Genomic DNA, 22407 nt, shown 5'->3' with positions numbered 1-22407 from the left:
TCCTCATCGCTCGAACTGAGAGCAGTATCGCTTGCAGCCACATCACCTTCTCACTTCTGCATTCTGCACAGAAGTCCTATCTGTTTGAGTTCACATCACAAAGCTAGTACAGCAATGACCATTTCTACTATGACTGCTGCTTCTATTCAGTGACACACACACAAACACGGTGACATAAGTGGGTGTAAAGGTCATTTATTACAGATATTTAAAACCATTTCATTTCTCCTTGTCCACCAGCATCTGTACGGCACAAGTCGTTATTAAAAATGCCGAAGATGAAGAATGACAAGACTCAAAGTGGGGAAAAGGGCGAACAGCTGTTAATATAATGATGCCTGGTTTAAACGGTGCGTCTAACTTCATAAAAATATAAGGAGGAAAAAAGCTTTATTCAAAAGGCAGAAAAACAAAAATAAAAACAGAAAGCAGGTAGTCGTTCACCATGAAAATGGCTTCGATAATACTAAATACAAAAACACATGAAAAAGAAAAAAATCCCAGAGTTTCATGCGGTGCACTCGGAAAACAGACGAGAGAGAGAGAAACAGGTTAATAAATTAAACACACAAAATAAACAAGTGCACGGCATCCGTGACCTTTTTAGTGTTAGATGCAGCGCTCTTTGTCCCATCGCCTCCTGTTCTGGCTTTAGCTTTGATCCTAAAATGTTTTTTTAAAGGAATACATACATAATACCTGCATATGCACATCTATAAACAGATTCAAGTCCCTTTGTGGTGGATCTGTGGATGTCTGCCTCTCTCTGGTGTCCAAATATCTAATTATACTGACCTGAGGAGGTGGGGGAATTAAAAAGAGGACTGGACCAGCTGACTACTCATGTCTAATCTCACCTAGACTAAACCAACAGACCAAACGACGCCAGCATTTACAAACCGAGGTGATGTTTCAAACGTAACCTGCCCCCCTCTTCAAAACATAAGGAGAAAAACACCACACTCCCTTATATAAAAGGTACCTATAAGTCTGCACGTTTGTTCATGGTGACCAAGAAATGAGGCCTGGCTGGTGGGTCAGGCCGTCTTTGTGAGTCTTTTCTTTCCCCAGGTATGAGTGGTGGGAGGAGAAGGGGCAGAGTCAACAGAAGGACCAGAGAGGGGAAGTCTGGTTCTGTCTGATCACCGCTGTTTGAGAAGCGCTCTGTACATGGCGAAGCCCAGCACGGCAAACACTGTGGCGCCGACGCTCGCCCTCAGCCAAAAGGTGGAGTTCTTCAGGTCTGCCTGAGCCATGTGTCTGAGAGAAGAAGCAGGAAACACACAGAGAGCAGGTGAGAGGCTGGGAAAACACATGAATAGCAGAAAAGGGGAGCAGCTTAAAACACAATGACGAATCTAGTGCCACATTTTCCATCTGCTCGTAAAACCACAACGAGAGAAATTGCCAAATGACACAACAAAGTCATGTGTTTCCCCCTCTGGGTGAAAACTTCCCAAAGCCTGACCACATATGACGAATCCAAGGATCCTCTCATGGCAGCATGAAAGGGAAACACATGCCTTCTCTTGTCATTGTTTGTTTCAGTTTGGGATACGTAAAAAAGGGAAAGAGCAGAGTCTTAAAGAAGCACCTGCTATGTACCTTAAAGGATTGTTAAAATTATATGGAGCCCAGGTGGTGTCTAAACTAAATAAATTTGGTATTTCTAGTGCTGCTGATTGGATCATTTCTCTATAATTTGGCTTCATCTCCTCTCACAAAGGGCAGAGAACAGTTTTGATACAGAGCGCTTTAATTTAAATGAGGCGTAGAGTGAAATAAATCTCACACCTAAATATACCTGTGGCAACAATGAGGTAGGCAACGCATTATTTTAAGATTAAGCGCATGTGTGTACATGACACCACCTGAGCTTCATAGAACTGCGTTAACACTTCTAAAACAACAGACTGAGCTGGAAGGAAAAACAAGGTGAACTATGCAGCCTGCAATGACAGGTAAAAGCAACGGAGGAGGAGGGAGGAGAAAGGGAGTAACCCAAGTGCCCCGTATACATAATATACTGATTGTACAGCTTCATCAGAAATTTGAGAAGCTGATCTGGGGACAGACACGTCACCACTCAACCCTTCAAATGTCCTGTTACTCCCGTAGGATCCAAAGAAAAGCCAGACTCATGCTCCATCTACTGAAAAAAAGAGGAAAACGCCTCTGGCAGTAGATATCGACATGACTCTTATAGGTCAAAACCTGATAAACCTGCTGCCATTATGAGATACAGTCACATGCATGGAGTGTTCGCCCATCCTTCCACGGGTATAAAAATCAAACATCCCCTCTCTCTATGATTTCTGTTGTTACCTTTGTGGAGGAATTACTGGTTCAGCGGAGGCCTCCATAAAAGATGGACCCCACCTCCACGATGGAGATGGCTGAAACCTGCTGCTTCAGGCTGAAATCGTCCTCTGACAGCAGGCAGCTTGCCTCACCACCACCCCCACCCCACAAACTCCACCCAACCAGGCAGCCTCTCACACAGTCACAAAAGGAGTCAAATGCAGCAGGTGAAGCAGGGAGATACTTTGAATTTGTTAAACAATCAACACATTTATCACAGCCAGAACCGCTCAGTTAGTGATTAAAGCATGAAACCCGGTTCAAGCATCCTCCACAATGCAGCGGAAGTTTTCAGGGGCGGCAGTGGTTTCTACGAGAAACATTTTCCCTAACAACCAGCTAACACTTTCTTTCTAGGGATTTTTTTTTAAAGAAGGCGCAGTTTACTGAACATCAAAACTTTCTGTAAACATGTTTTAAACACAAATTGGTGTTGGCATAGTAAACGATGTTTGCTTGGTTGCTAGGCAGATAATTCATACTCCATCATACAATATATGCCAACATCTATTTTTAAACACGTGTTTATACTTTAGTCATTGTTCATTCATTTAGTGAAATCACTTACACAGGTTCTCATAATTGCAATTAACATGCAGCACGTCATGACACGCACAGTTACCTGTTAACTGAGTTGCCATAGCTACGGGATATATGCAAATAAGTATTGCACAGCAGGAAACCTGCACGTGGCCCTCAAGCTGTCATCTTATCAGAAGAATCTCTTCTTCAAGGAAGCGAGGTGAAAGTAATGACAGCATGTTGTCACGTGAGGAATCTGGACGGATGTTTTCATAAGACCGTTAAGAATCTTACTCTTCTTCCTGTTAAAAGCTAGTTTTTCCTTCCCGTTGTTGCCAAAGCGCTTGCTCATAAGGTGTCATATGATTGTTGGGGTCTTCTAGTTTTTTTATTGTATTATTGTAGGGTTTACCTTAGAATATAAAGCACCGTGAGGCAACTGTAGTTGTGATTTCACAACAACAGTTGTTGCTGTAGAAATAAAATGTAGACTCTGTCCCTAAGAGTTTATCCTTTGTTTCTGGCGTCGAATAAAGGAAGGATGCACGTCCTTTACGGATCTACAGTTTACACGGGGTTTGCATCTGCACTGCTGTCGTTTGCTTTTACCAAACTTCCATCAAAACTCCGTTTCTGTGTGGACTCTACACCGTGCCTGTGGTCCGGTCACACGATGCTGGTCTGTGCAGGCATTTACTTAAAAAAATTTTCAACTGTGGTTTTGTAGTCTGAATCAGTAGGAAATGGTGATGGCTATCTTTATAGGTTATCTGACCATCAACTCATTGACATAAATAGGCCTGCAAACACAGTCTATGGGCGGCTACTGGTAGAAAATCTATTTCCAGCCATCCTAATATCCTGTTTGCTCAGAAAAACATTCGCGTTTTGGTCTTTTTTTGTTTGCTTTTTAAACACTTGTTTGAGCTAAAAAGAATATAGTCAGGTTTGGTCTGACCCAACAGCACTTAAAAATATAGTCTTTAATCACAGGAGACGAAAAAAACAAAAAAAAAACCCGGAAATATTCACGAGGGAGACTGAAGCCGAAAAATACTATGTGTGTGGGAACTGTTTTTACATAGAATGAGGAAATGGCCACATATATGTGGTGCATACTGTATATACTTGGTTCTATATTACATTATATCCTCTTTAACAGTAAAAACTATTTAATACACTTTTTCAGCAAAATATATTTTCCCTTTTAGTTGATGTGAAGTAGTTATTTTGGTTATTTCTTCTTCTTTTTAAAAAAAAAAAAAAAAGGAAAAAAGTTTTTATTTATAACAATGACGAAAATACAATAAAATGCACCAATAAGATAAACAAAATACTAAAAAGTCATCTGTATCGCCCAGCTCCACCGAGTCCGAAAAGTAGGCCAAACACCACCTCTGAAACAAAAGCTTGAACACAATCACGATACCTGACCCACTTTCATTTCATATCTCAAACAAAAGCACACAAACACACCATAAACAAGCTGTATAGTTTGTTACCAAATAAAATAATAGTTTGTGTTCTTGGCGTGTTAGATTCTTTAACAACAGAGTATAAAGGATGGTCTGTACTTGTTACTCAGTTAATTTCTAATCTTAATGAGCACTTTGGCTCAATGCACCTTAATCTCGATGCTTGTAATCAATCAGAGCTGAAATGTTCCTTTAATGTTAGATTTTAGGTTGTCAGGCCCTCACTCTGCCTGATTAAGGTCACTGATAACAACTCCCAGAGACGATGTCGACACAAGGGTTAGTTGTTGGGTGCAACACTTCATCTAGCCCTGCCTGAGTGACTAACAATAATTTACAAAAATTAGAAACGTACGCACTCAAAACACATTTAAACACATTCACACCCGCAGTGTAGCTCAGCAAACCTGCACCATTAAATTCAAACACCAAGCTCACTACACTGTACAGACAGATGCAGAACCTTCCCCAGCTGCCAGCAGATGGCAGTATTTCACAGAGGACTGAGGCATGCCCTTTAAGTACAGAGGCTGAAGTGAACAGGTGAGCCATGCAGATTAGCAGAGAGTGAACACATGCAAGAGGAAGAGGATGAGGGGCAGCCACAAACGTGTGCGTGAACACCTACAGAGTGGAAGGAAGAACACAAAGACAAGAAATAGAAGACAGGAGGGGAAAACAGGATGAAATGACCGAGTAATTGGAGAAGAACAAAAACAATCAAATTCAATCATTTAAACACATTTGATTTCAAACATCAGTTCATCAAGTCTTAACCCTTCAGGAGGACAAGAAACAGACTGGTTTAGTTTTTATTTTGCCCATTAAGAGCGATGCTTTTCAGACTAATGTCTCTCCTGTGGGCGCAGACTTCAAGGTTAAGAATGGAAATGGAAACAAAATGAGGCTGAAAACGTCACAAATAATCAAACAGCTGAAAGAGGAGCTGGAAACAGACGTAACAGGCTTTTGCTTTTTAACATACTTCTCTGTGAATGAAATCAAACATGCAAACATGTAGAGAGCAATGACGTTTTCATTTTGAACCACAAACAAACCAAAGAAATTGGTTGTTTCTCATTTTGTGCACACAAAGCCTGTTAGTCAGATTTACTGTCTGCATATCCACTGCAGGACAGGAGGGGGCACACGTGACTCGGAGAAAAGCTCTAATACACACCTGGAATCATCAAAGTTCCTTTTTTATCATTCAAAATTCAGGCCAACATAAAAATTCTGTTCTTTAGTTTTAAAAAAATTCACAAATATAAAACGATCAGTTAACTGGGGCTGAAGTTTCTTTTACTGCATGTTAGTGTGGGAGTCAGTATTAGGAGCCGAGTTTGTGGTGCAAGCATCATGCATCGCAACACAGTCACACAGGTACCTCCCTGGCTACCACGCTGTTTGTTAGCTGGCACAGCACCGTCACAGCTCGCCGTGTCAGACTGTACAGAGAGCGACTCGGCTGCCTGGAGCTGGAGCAGAAAGCGAGATATCTGACATCATTTATAGGGAAGTTACTCCCAGCAGTCCTAAATCACAAGCAAAGAGTTCCTGCTTAAGAGCTTTTAACAAGACTTTTATTAATTCATTCAGAGAAATGCTGAGCGAAGACAGCAGGCCGTTAGGGTCTACAGACAGTTGTGTCTGGCCTGTGTCAGTGAATGTGAGAATAGTCAATATGCTGCATGTAAATTGATGTAATATTATTCCAAATGTGTTATGATTTTAAAGTTGGAAAAAGAACTTCTGGAATTTTAGGAAATGAACCATCTGCAGCATCAGAATCTGTCTGCAGCTGATAGAGATAAACTGACGTCACAGTTTAAGCTTGAATAGCACAAAATCCACACACAACTGCATCGACAGTCAAGCAGCTGGTTTTTGTGTCATTGCTACAGCTGCTAACTCTACGCATCCCTGACGACCTGCCTGAGAAAGTCTGAGGACGCATTTTTCCACACGGTGCAGAAGATTTAAAGACCTTCAGCTCTTATTCAGCTGAAACAATGACCTCTGGGAAACACGATCATCATTTGATAACAGAGATTAACTGTTAACTATATTATTATTAACTTTACTACTGCTAACGACTTCATCACTGTGTTTCTCATTGAGCAGAGATCAGCCTGCTCTGTACGAGTACTATAACCCAACCGTGGCAGGAAAAGCCAATAATTTATCAGCAGAAATATTTAAACATAACGTAAAACCAATAATGGTGTCCCCCTCTCCTTACAGTTGATATGCAGTGTAAACTGAACCAGTGGGGAACACTTAGGGAAAGCAGAGGAGCTGTCACTACCACCAGTGTTAGTGAGCTTGGGTAAAGCCTCTCTGCGTCCCATCGTGGAGGTCCAGCCCCAGGATCGGAGACAGAGAGGAGGAATGAGTCGATGTTAAACACTAGAGTTTATTTTGTGTATGAACCTGTTGAACACGACCGTGCGGAGTTGGGCCTTAATGCTGCGCAGCAGCTCCAACTTGAGGAGGTTCTGACAGAGGCAATATGTGCACCTGTTGCAGGCACACATGCAGTGGAGACGGGCGTGGCTGCAGAAAGATACACAGAAATGCGTGTATTCACCACCACGCCAACACACACACACAAACACAGAAGGACACACACTCACAGGAGGAGGGACCAAAGCCTGACAGATGAAAAGCAATTACATTTGTTTAACTGCTAAACTACATCAAAGCATGACCTTCACTGTAATATGAAACCTGCACTGCTGTTGGTTACCTCAAACTCTTACTTTCATCCAATGGAATAGAATTACTGATATCTGTAACACAAAACGAGAGGAAAGGAGGGAAAACCACAAAACAGACATCACAACTAAAACAATCTCAGACTGACGCTTTGTCAGCTGCTTTTACTTTTAGATATTTCAGAGGCAGCTAAAACCAGAGAAAAACGTGGCTTATGCGATACGAGTTTTCAGAGACCACAGTCACCTGTAAATAACAGACAGCCACAGTGGTTTCAGCTGACCAAACAAACTATCTGCAGCTTCACTGCTGAGACAGCTGAATCACTGAACTTGCTACGCATTAAAATGTAACTGTTAAACACCTTTAGAAACTACTGACGCCTGAGTGATGGGAGCTTATTGGTTTGACACAATAAACTTACCAACATTTACGCTACACAGTGAAGATCCGGGCAGTTTTGTAGAGTTGCACAGGAAGCCTGAGAGTTTACCACACAGCATGCATGATAATGCTACAATTACCAAGCGCTGTACGATTAAAATCAAAGTAAAAAATCAACACAGCGCTGAGTTTAAAGCTCAGACTTTATTCTATTTCATCTAATAACTGAGTTAACGATAAGTCGCCGGAGCAGTCTACTCTCTGGCTCTCAGCAGAAAGTCGCCTTTCAGTAAGCACTTCTGCTTAAATCTACTCAGACTAATGCTCTAGAGCGCAGCAGATCCAATGATTTCAGATTTTAGCCAATAGGATTTGTGGGCTGCTACAATGAGCTTTAACGGGCACATCCCTTAAGTGCCAATTAATTAAGCTACTGAAATCCAATCTGCTCAGAGAGCTTTGAGGACTTAGGACACCCTGCAGGGCCCATAAATGAAAGAACTGGCTGCAGTGTATTTCAGAGTGTCAAGTCTTCGCGTACTGACCGGTGTGATCGAATGATTGCAAAAATCATTGGGTTAAGGTCTAAACTGTAAAGTTTCAGTGCTACACAACACATTGAAGGCGGCTAGTATTCATTTTCCTAACATCACTGAGTGCTAAATGTCATAAAATCACCCAAGAGAGGTAAAAGAAGCATAAGTGGGAAAGAAACAGTGAAGACTGTAGCTGAATTTTAATGCTTACGGGTACATGGCCATGGTGGTGAGTCTAGTGTAGATGTCTTTGCTGGGTGCTTCGTTCGTGCTGCAGGTGAAAGGCTGGGGTGGGTGGAGCTTGTGTTTCCGGCAGAAGTCATGCGGCGACAGGCTGTAGTGCTGCCGCACCTCGTGCAGGTCCGACTTGGCGGCTATCACCACACACGGCGTCTTGCTGTCTATGAAGTATTGCTGCCAAACACAAGAACTCCATGTCAGGAGGCAAGACTTTTAAAATAAGGCCTGATAAGACGCTCTCAGTTTACACACCTTGTACACTTTTGCGCAGTACTCAAATGAGCGAGGATTGTTGACGTCGTACACCAGGCAGACCACATCGCAGGCCAAGTCCGTCTCCGTCAGGAAGTCAATATCCGGCATCACCTCGTGGAGCTTGTAGTGAGCAGGCAGGGCAGGGAGCAGGGACGGAGCAACAGAGCGTGCAGACGGAGGGATTAACATTTGTAATGCTGAAACTCAGTAAAGCACTCAGATTATGTAACAGTAATCCAGCGAGCAGCTGATGACTCCTCAGAGTAAATGGATCTTACCAGCAGGTACTTCTCCTGACCGTAAACGTAAGTCGTGCTGATGGCATAGAAGGACTTGTGCTCTTCTCTAATCCGCCTCTGTCGCTGTGGAGGAAAGCAAAGCCAGTGTCGCCCGTCAACACTATTGTTTTATTTATTTATTTAATTTAGGGGGGAAAATCCTTTATTTTACATTATGTAGTTAATTTTTGATGATTTAGATTATGAATATAATCTCATTAAGAACGGCAAAATGTTATTAGGGGTCCAAGCTGTGTAAAAATGCACAGAACCATCCATCCAGTCTCTTCCTCTTATCCAATTCAGAGTCAAAGTGTGCATGTGTGACTCTTGAGTGCCATCCATCAATCAGTGACAGATGATGATGATAATAAAATGTTGATCCAGTGTTGAAAGTGAAACAGAGTTCACATTCAACACTGGATCTGTAAGCAAAATCAACAGAGCTGCAAGTCCTCCTGTGATGTGCTCCATGTAGACAGGGTAGGAAAAAATGGCTTAATTACGAGCTTTGCATTGGTTAGAATTTAGGCTTCCTCATCATGGTGACCATTATCCTTAAATGCTGACAAGTTAATGTAAAAGTCCTGAAAATTAACCTTTTTTTTTTTTATTACTCACCATTTGTAAGATCTGTACCTATATTCACTTCGTACATCCCACTTTATTTTGTACATATCGGAAACAGTTGCGATAGCTGCAGAATTAGCATGTTTCATAAAGTTTAACAGGCTTTCTGTTAATGATTTCCACTGACCTGCAGGTTCCTGCCGAGAAATGCTTGGAGGAAGGCGCTCTTTCCGCTGCCCCGTGCTCCTAAAACGTTGCAGCGGAAGACGCTACGCTGGGTCTGCTTCTTCTGCAGGTCAATGCGCTTGTTACGGGTCACTGAAGGAAAAGGAAACATTTTTCTTGTAGCTTTATAATACAATTAGTAATATACAAAGCTGGCAAAAGTACAGAGATTCTGTACTTAACCGGATCTGAAATGTACTCAAGGTAAGTAAAATGAGCTCGTTGGAGGAAGTTTCTTTTTTGTGAACTGAACCTTGTGCTATTTTAACATAATGATGAAATAACATACATGCGAATACAATTTAATTATACTCAGCTTGGAAAATAAAAATAAAAAAAGGAAAATAAAAACATGCATCTCTCTATTTTCTGTTGGCTACATTGTAGATGGTGACTTTGCCTCAAAACAGGAAAATGAGCACAATGAGGGGATAAAGTGGATTCAGCAGGATCCCTAAAATCAGCAGTAATGGATCAAAACTCAACGATTTCTACTGTGCGCTGCAGTAAATTTTCTTCGTGTACAGACTGTGATCAGCTGACCTGCTGCTCTTTGTGGATGGACACGACTGAATTCAACCAGATGTCAGCAGATGTTTCACGAGTTGTCCTGGCTGATTTCCATCCTCTACACTGACAGTACACTGCTTATGCTGTCTTTATATTGGACTCCATAAATGAATCTCTGCTACACTTGATGTAACCTAACTCTGACTATGACTCCACAGCCACTGTGCAGCAGTCACAGGCTATACTTAACTCTAAATCCATCACAGTACTGCAAACTAACCTGTTTATCCTGCACTAACCTGCAGAGGATTTTCATGCAACCTTTAAAAAGCACAGTCTACCTCAGTTTGATTTGCAGCATGTTTTTCAATAATAATTTAAAAATATATATGTCACATGTACAGACCCTATATGTGATTTTGCTGATGTTTGTTGAGCTGATAAAAACACTGCTTTTGAAATTACCTGCCACTCCTTTTATTCTCCCTCATCAGTAGAGCTAGCTAGATGCGAAGCAGCGCAGCCACAACTTACAGACACCTGGAGTCGTTCCAGTGTTGCGGCAATAAATACATAATTCAATAAAAACACCCTCTCTTTAACCCCTGACTTTGGCACGCGTCATCTCTTTTTATGAGACATCCTCTGCTGATTAATAAACAAACAGGGCTGCCTTTAATCCGTTTCTGTTTAGGCTCAAACGTGTTTGATGTTTGGAGGTTTGCAGTGACAAAATATTAACTCAAATGCGTTAAAACCAAAGGTAATGAGCCTGTTTTTAAAATGTAAAGACTAGAAAGTACAGATATTTATTTAAAAATGTTGGGAGTAAAAAACAAAAAAAAACTACTCAGGTAAAACACAAATACCTGAAAATTGTACTTAAGTACAGTAACAAAGCATCTGTACTTTATTACTTCCCACCTCTACCTACCTGTAATTGCAGCCGCTTGGGATTCCTGCTCATAGATGATAGAGTAGCCGAGGTAGCCCAAGTACTCCAAACTACGCTGCACATCCAGATATGTTGTTAACCTACCAAAGGAAAGGAAGAGAAGTGAGAAGATTTTACATGACTGAGAAGTGCCTGTTAATCTGTCCCAGCGTGAAGTTTTTCAGGGTGCATGAAGTTAAAACAGATGCGTAACAATATGCACACTCACGTCCACTGGGAGAGGTATCCCTGGTATGTGAGCCATCCCTGTTCATTAGTGCAAACTGTGTTGTTTACATCTGGACCCCAGGGCATGTAGGGAAACACTTTGAACAAGTCTTTCACCTCCTCTGGCGACAGCGCGCAGTCTCTGTCCTGGAAGACCACAGAGACAAACACACACAAACTCAACTGAGCACAGAAAGGTTCATCTTGCTGAAATCTAGTCGTAAATATGGAAATAAAAGTGCTAAGGGAAAAAACAAACCAACAAACAAAACAAACATGACCACTCACTTTGTCATGCTTGTCAAAGACACTCTGAAGAAAGAGGTAAGCGTTGTGGTTAAGCTCCGTGGTGCAGTCTGGAGGGATCTTTATCCTGGTATAAAGAGAAGGAACAAAAACATACGTTTTGGTGAATTTGCAGCTTTCTGGTTTTATTCAGGTACCTGCTTTTTTCTCCACTTCTTGCTTTAAATTGAACACCTCTCAAAGTGACATGCAAACTAATCTGCACTCACAGGGGGAACAGGTACTCCTGCGTGAGCTCCAGGTCGTCGTCATAACCGAACCTCCTCAGCACGGTCCATGTGGTCTCGTGCCGACCTCGCTGTATGAAGAGGGTGTGCAGGAAGAGGAAGCCTGCAATTAAAAAAAAAGAAAAGAAAAAAAGTGGACACAATTTGAGAGAGAGGGTGAACACTCAGAAAAGTGATTCAGACAGTACAAATTATGTTCACAAAGCCACCAAGTATGAGAAACACATAAAAACAAAGGAAGAACGGGGCAGTGTCCGACCTTTGAGCGTGAGCCCGTTGTCTTTGACTCCATCCATCATGTTTCTTCTGACCACGTTCTTTACGTCCTCTAACGCCTGGGGTGCCAGTGGTGTATTGAAGCATGTTCTCTACATGCATACACAACATATATGCAGTTTTCAGATGCTGCTGCTGTGACATGTGTTGTTATGAGCACATCGTTTCATGTCAAAGCCCATCTCCCTAAACCCGTTACAGGTTGTTTTCCTCATATACAAACAGACCAACGCTGAACCTTACACCATCTCAGTACTCACAATCTAACAAACAGACGCTGATGTTATTAAAGAGGAAAACATTACCTGAAAGAAGTTGAGCTCGCTGTCATTAAGGGTGCCGTCATTGTCCAGGTCAGAGATTTTAAATATCCTGGTTAAAGCCTTAATGCATGAAGGCTTCAGCTGTAATACAGGAGAAAAACCATTTTTTAGGAGACAAAATGCACTTCTATGATGCACCAAGATTTAAATCTGCTTTTCTTATTTCCTTAGCTTTACTCTTGATCTCCAACATAAAAACAGGCCACAGTGAGGATAAAATACATGAAGAACAGATTTAGGTGATTCTTGCACAGTTGCAGAGTTTATGACGAGTGTAATCAAAGGATAATGCCGTCTCAGACCTACAGCCTGGTCGGTGTATCCCTGACGACCTAGTGAAAAATCTTTTCTAGTCTGCTCGTGAGTGGTTGCTACTTGTTGCCAGCTGAAATCGGTCACAAAGAGGATGCACTTAAAACTTCCTTGCGATTGGTTGCCAACAGATTGACACGGCTGCCCATAGTTTCCACAGGTAACTCCACCAGGTTTCTGAAAGCTGCAAACCAACATTTCCATTAAAGCTACCTGTGTTCAACAAGTCAGAACCCACCTCCTTCTCCTCTGGGCAGTACAGGGGTCCTGTCGGGTGGAGAACGGCCTTCTGGGCGTAGTAGAACAGCTCGGAGATATTCTTCAGGTTTTTTGCAGAGCACTGAGAGAAAAACAGGCCGCCTTATTTTAAACTTTTATTTACCAGGAAGTGAAACTCTTGAGATTGAGAATCTCTTCTCCAAGAGTATGATGGGTATGACGAAGGCATGGCTGACAGAACATGCTTTTCATTAGCCGGAGGTTTGAACCCAGAGCCCTAACCGTGAGGCAGCAGAGCTAACCACTGACCCACTGTGCAGCTCAGGTTACCATGTTGTTATGAATGGTTTCCAATAAACAAAAAATAAATGAATAGAAAAAAGCTGAATGCATGAAGTAGGTAATACTAAAGGATGGAAATTCTGAACATTATACGGGGTACTGCAGTCCATATAAAAAACTGACTTAAAATGCAGCTTACTGTCCAAATAATTCTGATCATTTCCCCTTAAAAACATCTCATTTGGGGGGGTTGAGTAAATGCAGACTTTTATCTTAAACATGATTTTCTAAAAAGCTTCATAAAGACTGTACTTTAAACTGTGCTGCTGCTTTTATTTTTGACACAGTTACAGTGGGGCAAAAAAGTATTTAGTCAGCCACCGATTGTGCAAGTTCCCCCACTTAAAACGATGACAGAGGTCAGTAATTTGCACCAGAGGTACACTTCAACTGTGAGAGACAGAATGTGAAAAAAAAAAAATCCATGAATCCACATGGTAGGATTTGTAAAGAATTTATTCGTAAATCAGGGTGGAAAATAAGTATTTGGTCAATAACAAAAATACAACTCAATACTTTGTAACATAACCTTTGTTGGCAATAACAGAGGTCAAACGTTTACTATAGGTCTTTACCAGGTTTGCACACACAGTAGCTGGTATTTTGGCCCATTCCTCCATGCAGATCTCCTCGAGAACAGTGATGTTTTGGGGCTGTCGCCGAGCAACACGGACTTTCAACTCCCGCCACAGATTTTCTATGGGGTTGAGGTCTGGAGACTGGCTAGGCCACTCCAGGACTTTCAAATGCTTCTTACGGAGCCACTCCTTTGTTGCCCGGGCGGTGTGTTTTGGATCATTGTCATGTTGGAAGACCCAGCCTCGTTTCATCTTCAAAGTTCTCACTGATGGAAGGAGGTTTTGGCTCAAAATCTCACGATACATGGCCCCATTCATTCTGTCCTTAACACGGATCAGTCGTCCTGTCCCCTTGGCAGAAAAACAGCCCCATAGCATGATGTTTCCACCCCCATGCTTCACAGTAGGTATGGTGTTCTTGGGATGCAACTCAGTATTCTTCTTCCTCCAAACACGACGAGTTGAGTTTATACCAAAAAGTTCTACTTTGGTTTCATCTGACCACATGACATTCTCCCAATCCTCTGCTGTATCATCCATGTGCTCTCTGGCAAACTTCAGACGGGCCTGGACATGCACTGGCTTCAGCAGCGGAACACGTCTGGCACTGCGGGATTTGATTCCCTGCCGTTGTAGTGTGTTACTGATGGTGACCTTTGTTACTTTGGTCCCAGCTCTCTGCAGGTCATTCACCAGGTCCCCCCGTGTGGTTCTGGGATCTTTGCTCACCGTTCTCATGATCATTTTGACCCCACGGGATGAGATCTTGCGTGGAGCCCCAGATCGAGGGAGATTATCAGTGGTCTTGTATGTCTTCCATTTTCTGATGATTGCTCCCACAGTTGATTTCTTCACACCAAGCTGCTTGCCTATTGTAGATTCACTCTTCCCAGTCTGGTGCAGGTCTACAATACTTTTCCTGGTGTCCTTCGAAAGCTCTTTGGTCTTGGCCATGGCGGAGTTTGGAGTCTGACTGTTTGAGGCTGTGGACAGGTGTCTTTTATACAGATGATGAGTTCAAACAGGTGCCATTCATACAGGTAACGAGTGGGGGACAGAAAAGCTTCTTACAGAAGACGTTACAGGTCTGTGAGAGCCAGAGATCTTCCTTGTTTGAGGTGACCAAATACTTATTTTCCACCCTAATTTATGAATAAATTCTTTACAAATCCTACCATGTGAATTCATGGATTTTTTTTTCACATTCTGTCTCTCACAGTTGAAGTGTACCTCTGGTGCAAATTACTGACCTCTGTCATCATTTTAAGTGGGGGAACTTGCACAATCGGTGGCTGACTAAGTACTTTTTTGCCCCACTGTATATCTGAAATCTAAGCACCTCACAGGATCACATATTTCTCATAGCAGAGTGACTGACCCCAGTCTGTTCCCACTGTGTATGTGCTGTCCCTCACGTCCACCATGTGTCCCTCTTTTAACCTCGTAACTAAGCCAGCTCAGAAGGGCAGGACCGAGCCGTCGCAGGCGGCAGAGGGAAATTTGAATAAACGCAGAGGGAGGCAGATTCCCATTCCCTTGCTCCATGACAGCCGAGCCTCACGGCACATTCACAGTCAGTCAGCAGGCCGTGGCCCCGGAGCGTGGTAATATAAATCTATTCAGGTCTCAGAGTGTATGTGCAGTCAGGATCTGGATTGCACTCTAAGAGCAGCTGGGGGTCAATCTGTCCTCCGCACAGGTTGTCTCACTCTGACACACTCTGCCAGTATTGGATTTTCAATCAGCCTTTTAAACTTTATTTGCAGTTTCACTGCTCTCAACAGTTTCATCAGACTTTGACATTTAACTGAGTGGGACCTCCAAACAGCCTCAATAGACCCAATCATAGTATGAGTCCAAGTGTGTGTGTCTGTTTGTATCACTTTTGCTTTACCTCTACACACGTCTCAATATCCTGGTATTGATTCATGATTGGCAGGATGGTCTCCATGCTGCTGTGCTCCACCAGGTCTGACTTGTTCCCCACAAGAATCAGTGGCACCCTGCAGTGAAGCCATTTATTACAGAGCAGCAACAATCAGCCAATCAACAGAAAATCAGACTAAAGCTAATTAGATCATGTGTTTTAATCATTGCTTTAAAATCTGCAGTTGGTTGCAGATATCTAAAGGGAAGGATTTTCCAGCCTCATTAAAAAAAAAAAAAAAAAAAAAAAAAAAAAAACTGTAAACGTGTTTATTCTGGTTGGAAGAAGAGAAAAATTAAACTACAATTTTTGACACTGTATAGACCAAACACTGAATAAGTTAAGTAAGAAAACGGTCGGTAGATGAGCTGATGATAAAAATAACCGTTAGCTGACGTACACACCTGCTGTCTTTGTCCGTTCTGTCGTTTATGAGAGGAATCCAGTGGCTCGTCACCTGGGGAAGGAACACACAATGACAAACATGCAGCACCAACACAAAGGTTTTCATTTAAATACATGCCTGGAATAACAAAGGTAACCCAGTCTGATGAAAGTACTGCAATATATTTGCAGAGTAATTCAGTCTGTGTCTATGGCAACCATCCCAGTAAAAGCTACTGGAAGTGCAAATCAAACATTTCTGCAGCAGTGTCACATTAAAAGCTTTTACCTGGTGAAATATGATCTGACTTTTATTATGAGGGATGCCAGTGACCACCGTGGTGTTTAATGGTATTGGAGTTGTTGCTGGCTCAGGAGGTAGTGCTGTATATCTCAAATGGGATTAATGAAGTATTCTGATTCTGATTCTAAAACAGCTTCATTTTTGTGTGTGTGAAAGGATGAATGTGAGCTTTAGTGTAAATAACTTCTTCTTTTGGCTTCTCCCTTAAGGGGACGCCTTCATCTCACCCTGTCACACCAACCACTGCATGTCCTCCTTCACTACATCCATTACTCTTCTCTGGCGTCACCCCAAGATAACATTAAAGATTGTTTATGGACAGTAAAATAATAACAGCAACCAGCTTTTGCCAACTTCTTACAAAGAAACCAACTTATGTCGAGATGAAAAAGCAAGTCGAGCCAAACAAGAGTAATATGAAACATAAGTACGCTGACACCAGGCTCACCTTCTCAATCGACTTCTTGTTGTTGACTGAGTAAACTATGCAGATCACATTAGCCTAAGAAGAGAAAAAGCAACATTATGAAGCACACATCAACAATATGCAGCACAAACAGGGCAAAGCAAGAATGAAATAACACCGACCTTTGATATTTCCTGATACAGCTGCTCATCTGACTGCTCTGCTTCTGTGCAAAAGGAAAATTAGTACAGTATTATGTTACCTAACACCTCTTGTGCTCACTTTGTTTTTCTCAAATAAAAATGGAGACACTTTCATGACCTACATCTTGAAACCCAGTGGAACAGATAAGAGGTGCAGCCACGCACAAAATGATGTCAGCTGAACACTCAATACTTCCTTGTATCGGAAGGATTTGAATGGGCTTTTTTTTATTAGCTACACTGTTCTTGTGTCAGTTTGAAAGACTGTGTGTAAAGGGGGGAGATACCCGAGTAGTCCACAATGTGTGTGGGCACCCTCTCCGGGGTGACATCGGCTGGGATGGTGATCTCTTCAGCTCGGAGGGGAACCTGGAAAACAGGACAATGATGTCAAACAATGATAAAATGACGGCCAACAGTGAACATTCAAAAGGAGGCTTTTAACCATAACCAGAGTGCCTCATCACACATACCTCATCTGGAAACTCCTCACTGACTAAAGACATAATCAGGGACGTCTTCCCCACCTTAGCTGTAGAGCACAACAAGAAAAAGACAGAACAGGGTCATTAACATGCAAAAACGCTCTGCCATTTTCATGACAGATCCTGGTGATGTGTGAAATGACAGGAACAGATAAGAGCAGCTGAAGAGCTGCAGCCAAGTGCCACCGATCACAGCTGAGCGCTCACTAAAGGCCACCATCCAGTGAATCCAGAACATCGAGAGGTAACGCAGTCTGCAAATAGGCCTGCACTGGAAAGGCAGGTCAAAGAGCTACACGGTTATGTGAATAAAACATCCAGAAATGATGAAAGTAAAGTCATGCAAAGTCATGTAAATGAGTAGTTTTAAACTCAAATTAGTGTAGATTTAGTAGGATTTAAGATGTTAAGGTGTGGTAGTCCACACTGTTGCCTCACAGCAAAAAAGCTCCTGAGTTAAACTCCATGTATGTTAATCTGGCCGGAGCCTTTCTGTATGGAGTTTGTATTTTCTCCTAGGGCTGTTCGATATAACGATATGAAGCATGAGTGTTTTACAGCTTTGGAAATGTGGCGATTTGCTTTTTTCCAGCAAACTTACTTTTGAATCGTGAGTTGGACAAAGCTACCACTTCCCTGACATCACTGCTGATTCCTGTGACAGCATATTTTTTATATTTGTTCATTTTTATAGAAGTTAACAGTCAATTGCAATTATTTGAAACTGCAGCCCTGCGTTTCCCTGCCACTTGCCTCTCGGTGTGTTCACAGTTAATCTCACAACCTGAACTTCATAACACACAGGCTGGCACGTAGCTTTCTGGCTGCACCTCCTTAAGCACTAACTCTCCTAAAGTAGCAATGTGTGCCATCCTGAAGAGCCACAACTTGAATATAAATAGTACTGTCAACATGTGTGCTCAAAAGAGAACAAACAGACACGGTGAAACACGCAGGGTGGGACATGCTGGCTTTACAGGTAATTTCAAAGTCCTTCAAAAGGTCAGGATCTGTAAACATGCAGCTGTTTACCCATAATATCCTCTGCCATGTAAAACTGGCACATTTGGTCAACAAACAGCTCTTCAAAATAAAAGTTCAAATCATTTATTTAAGCACTGTGATAGATGAGCAGCCAGTGTGCCAAGCTGTCCAATGTATGCTGCAATAGGCAAGGTGAACCTTGATTGTTTAAGCAGAAGAAAAATGGATGGATGGATGATTTATTTAATATCTTCTGCTTCAAGCTTCCCGGTTCTGAAGCTCTGGGTCCAAAAAAAAAAAAAAAAAAACAAGAGTAAAGTGAGGAGATCACTTTGGGCTTCAGGTAGTTTACGTGAACCATTTTACAAGACAAAGAAATAACATTTGACAAACAGTGAACATTAACATTTTCATTTGCTGTAGTTTTTTTCTTGCTAAATGTATTAAACTATATTTTATTTTGACTTATTAAATAAGATATTTTGCTTCATTGTACTTAGGGCTGCCACGATTTGTCGACTAGTCACGATTACGTCGACTATCAAAATCGTCGACGACTGATTTAATAGTCGACGCGTCGTTTGAAGCTTTGTAAGATCACAAAAGACGCAGGAATAAGTGGCAGGATTTAAGAGTGTAATAACGGACTGAAACAGAAGATGGCAGCATTGCATGTACAAGGATGTCAGCTACCGTTAAACCCCGAAGAAGAAGAAGAAGAAGAAGCAGCTGTGTCCCAGAATTCATAGCGCGGCCCAGCGCAGTTTCCAACAATGGCGGCAGCTAGTTAGTTTTAATGTTACTCTTATTATTCTTTCTGGGTCACAAAATAAACGTTTAACATATTTTCAGGCAAGAATGTAGCTGTGTAAACCTCAAATATCTGCTCAGTTTATCAGGACACCACATATTTTCAAAAGCGCTCCGACGTTTTCGGAGACATCTGTTACCCACTAGCTCGTTAGCGAGCCGGGGGCTAGGCTCACTAGCACCGTGAGAACACCGGACTCCCCGCAAATCGTTTTCAAACCCACCGCCGTCTTTCGCTACTCAGGTTAAATATATATATGAGTCACTTAGATAACTTAAAATGTTATTGTTTGGCTTTTTTTTTAGTATTTTATTTGTTCCTGAGTAAATCAGTTTGTCTGAGATTAAAGTTATAGTTTTTACACAGCTGAATAAACATCAAGCAGACAACTGATTATCAGAAGTGTGAGATGCTCCAGAATATACTCCGGTGTCCTGTTATATTTTAGATAGCAAGGAGTTTATTAAACTTCACCGAAACAATCTGCAAATTTCATTAAAATTTAATAAACTATCATCTTGTCTTTATTTTTAGTTAGCACAGACCTTAAACACTTAAAGCTGTAAGCTAATGATAGTTATAAGAGCAGATTCTGCTGGTGCAATAAGCTGTAGTTTTACGTCCAATGGATGATGATCTGATTAGTCGACTAATCGCAGAAATAATCGGTGACTAGTCGACTATCAAAATAATCGTTTGTGGCAGCCCTAATTGTACTACATAGATGTTAATATTTTTTTAATAAGAGATAAAGGTTTTTGTAATAGCAGTGCGTTTAGATTCTTTCACCCTCTTTCTCTTGTGTAGTTTTTATGTGAAATTTCTTTATAATTCCTGTATTTTTTTTAAACAAGCTTAAATATTTATTCTGTTTATTCAAACTATTTTACTATCGACTGTTTCATTTCAACAAGAACTTCCCAACTTTTGAAATGAATAAAGTATTTCTTACCTTATCTTATCATGTGTTATGTTATCTTAAGCCAACAAAACTTTTTATACCACAGAATGACCTTAACTTCAGGGTTTTCCCAGAAGTCTTTGAATTCCTGTGATCTTTGTCACAGCTCAAACTTTCAGACACTCTTACACCATCTAATCGGCACAATAGCCCTTCAATCACTTAATAATACAGAACTATCAGAATATGTCACCTACAAAAATACAATTAAAGAGGCCCAAAAAAAAAATCATGATTCACATATTTATTATACCCTGCGATGTCTGGGGGTGTTTATTACCACTTAATTACTTCTCTGCTTTGCTTACCAAGGCTGTATTCCAATTAAGAGCACTTTAGTTAATAAACTCCGTTTACATCCTCCTAAATCCTCATCGCTTGACTCCGATAAGCCAAATTACAGTAATTAACCAATTAAAGCAACTGTAGTTTTTTTTTGTTTTTTTTTTTAAATACAAATACTTGTATCACATCTAATCTGTAGTATTGATATTCTGTTTTAGGACTCTTTAGAACACACAGAGGTTTGCCTTCAGATCACTATCATGTTAACAAATACTACAATAATATGTTAAACCACCCTCACTGACTTGTAATTGTTCTGTTTGTGCATGCATGGTTTCAGACTCTCCCTGAATCCCATTACACATACTTTGAGAATGACTCACAAGCCAAAAAATGGTACACAAACATTTTCTACAGATATCAACATAAAATAGTTAAAGTGATGTCCATACTCCAAACTGGACTGTTTGGCTCATATTTTCCCTTCAAATAAGAAGCAGCGAGCCGAGCAGTGCATGTAAGACCTGATAAGGCAGCAGTCATGCACCATGTGATAATGATTTGGCCGCTCGACATAAACAAAGCCTGCTATTTATTCTAATAACAGGACCAGTCGAAGTGTGTGATTATCAAGCTCTGTGGGATAATGAAGCTATTCCGCTGACCCTCGCAGCTCATCACACGATATGTAACTGATACAAAGTAGCTGTAGCTACTAGCATATTAGCTAGTGAAGATTAAAGAAGTTGCTACTTACGCTCCCCTACAAGGAGTATCCTCACGTCCTTCCTCATGTTGGCACTTGTTTTCCTGCACAGAGGACCGTCTTTATCGTTTCATGTAGACCTCTGGATGCCGTCCTCCTCCTTAGGCAGTTAACTACCGTTGGGCCCTGCCGCTGTCAAACACTCCGCGCCTTTGTAGGACAAAACGGACGGACACTTTTCGGGTCCTGCTCGCAATTTTCCGCACGCTTCTGCTGAACTTATTGCTTATCCGCTGGACAGAAAGACAACGTTTAATGCAGTATGTGTCACATATCTCTGTAAGCGCACGTTAATCGCTCTCTTGAAGGCGCTGGCAGAGGATTTCGCAGTGGATGGTTCACGGGCATGCCCGACCTACAAGACCGGGTATCTACGGCAAGCCAGACAGGACAAAACGCGCACCAGAAATTTTAAAAACATGAAAAGAAAACACTCTGTGCTGCTCCCTGGATTTAAAACGTGGAAGTGCAATGATTTGGCGTCTCCTGCCTGTCCAAATAAAATATTAAAAATTAAAACTTTACTAAAACAAGCAGCAAACAATATACCTGGTTTTATGTGGTTGATAAGATGACTGCTTTATAATGATATCTATATTTCTTACCTTTTGTGAACAGCTTTACACGTTAAACAGCTCAGCTAGTATTTTCCCCCAAAACAGGATATATGGACAAAGCTGGATGAAGTGTTTTCATGCCAAGGCATCGTAGTTTCTGTCAGGCAGCCTGTTATATCAGTGCTGAGGTTTTCCATCCAGCCATGTTCTTCCACATTCAGGGTGTTTATGGAAGCATCAAGTCAAATAATGTTTTATAAACGTTATTTTGTTTTCGAGCTCATGTTCAAATTTTCATTGGATGGATGCAGTGAAGGAAGACATGCACATAGTTGGTGTGACAGAGATGGATGCAGATGGTCCGCTTTGGCGACCCCTAAAGGCAGCATGAGAAATTTTTCAGTTAAAAAATAAATAAATAAAAAATAATTGAGGAACAAGAAAGAGCAAACACCAAAATGGCATTAATTTAAAAAGCTGTGATATTGTGACATAATCTTGATTCATTAGCATCA

The 22407-nt window shown here is 41.4% G+C and overlaps 1 protein-coding gene across 6 annotated transcripts; it reads right to left on the bottom strand.

The window, feature by feature from the left end:
- Positions 1-161: 161 nt before the first annotated feature.
- On the bottom strand, positions 162-21725 carry rhot1a (ras homolog family member T1a). 6 transcript variants are annotated; one of them, XR_015128812.1, is made up of 21 exons: positions 21327-21725; positions 17517-17575; positions 17331-17412; positions 17023-17066; positions 16883-16936; positions 16151-16203; positions 15714-15822; positions 12919-13020; positions 12351-12449; positions 12029-12137; positions 11752-11872; positions 11525-11609; positions 11238-11383; positions 11009-11109; positions 9527-9657; positions 8770-8853; positions 8489-8611; positions 8208-8410; positions 6792-6914; positions 2326-5836; positions 1129-1260 (listed from the first exon to the last, which is right to left on the bottom strand). XR_015128812.1 is itself a non-coding variant. In XM_086289005.1 (20 exons), exons 1-20 carry the CDS (start codon positions 21361-21363, stop codon positions 1143-1145), a joined length of 1980 nt encoding a protein of 659 aa, XP_086145131.1. In that variant the 5' UTR covers positions 21364-21725; the 3' UTR covers positions 162-1142. The 6 variants fall into 6 exon arrangements, 5 of the variants coding, with proteins under 5 accessions (XP_086145131.1, XP_086145130.1, XP_086145134.1 ...); XM_086289005.1 differs by lacking the exon at positions 2326-5836 and having other exon boundaries at positions 162-1260; positions 17023-17063; XM_086289004.1 differs by lacking the exon at positions 2326-5836 and having other exon boundaries at positions 163-1260.
- Positions 21726-22407: the final 682 nt, after the last annotated feature.

Source organism: Aulonocara sp. 'chitande type north' Nkhata Bay, linkage group LG4, assembly GCF_057382095.1.
Source record: "Aulonocara sp. 'chitande type north' Nkhata Bay isolate Kocher_YH1m ecotype deep benthic linkage group LG4, A_spYH_male_GT1.1, whole genome shotgun sequence".
In the NCBI taxonomy this organism is placed as follows: Eukaryota; Metazoa; Chordata; class Actinopteri; order Cichliformes; family Cichlidae; genus Aulonocara; species Aulonocara sp. 'chitande type north' Nkhata Bay.
This window is presented reverse-complemented; position numbering and strand designations above follow the sequence as displayed.

Bases quoted from the DNA above. Each gene is read 5' to 3' on its own strand.
- rhot1a (XM_086289004.1), bottom strand. From the start codon at position 21,363: ATGAGGAAGGACGTGAGGATACTCCTTGTAGGGGAGC. The intron at 15,823-16,150 runs GTGTGTACGTCA...GCTTCACTGCAG, and splicing joins AGAACGGACAAAGACAGCAG to GGTGCCACTGATTCTTGTGG. The intron at 6,915-8,207 runs GTAAGCATTAAA...ATCTTTCTGCAG, and splicing joins ACCACCATGGCCATGTACCC to CCACGCCCGTCTCCACTGCA.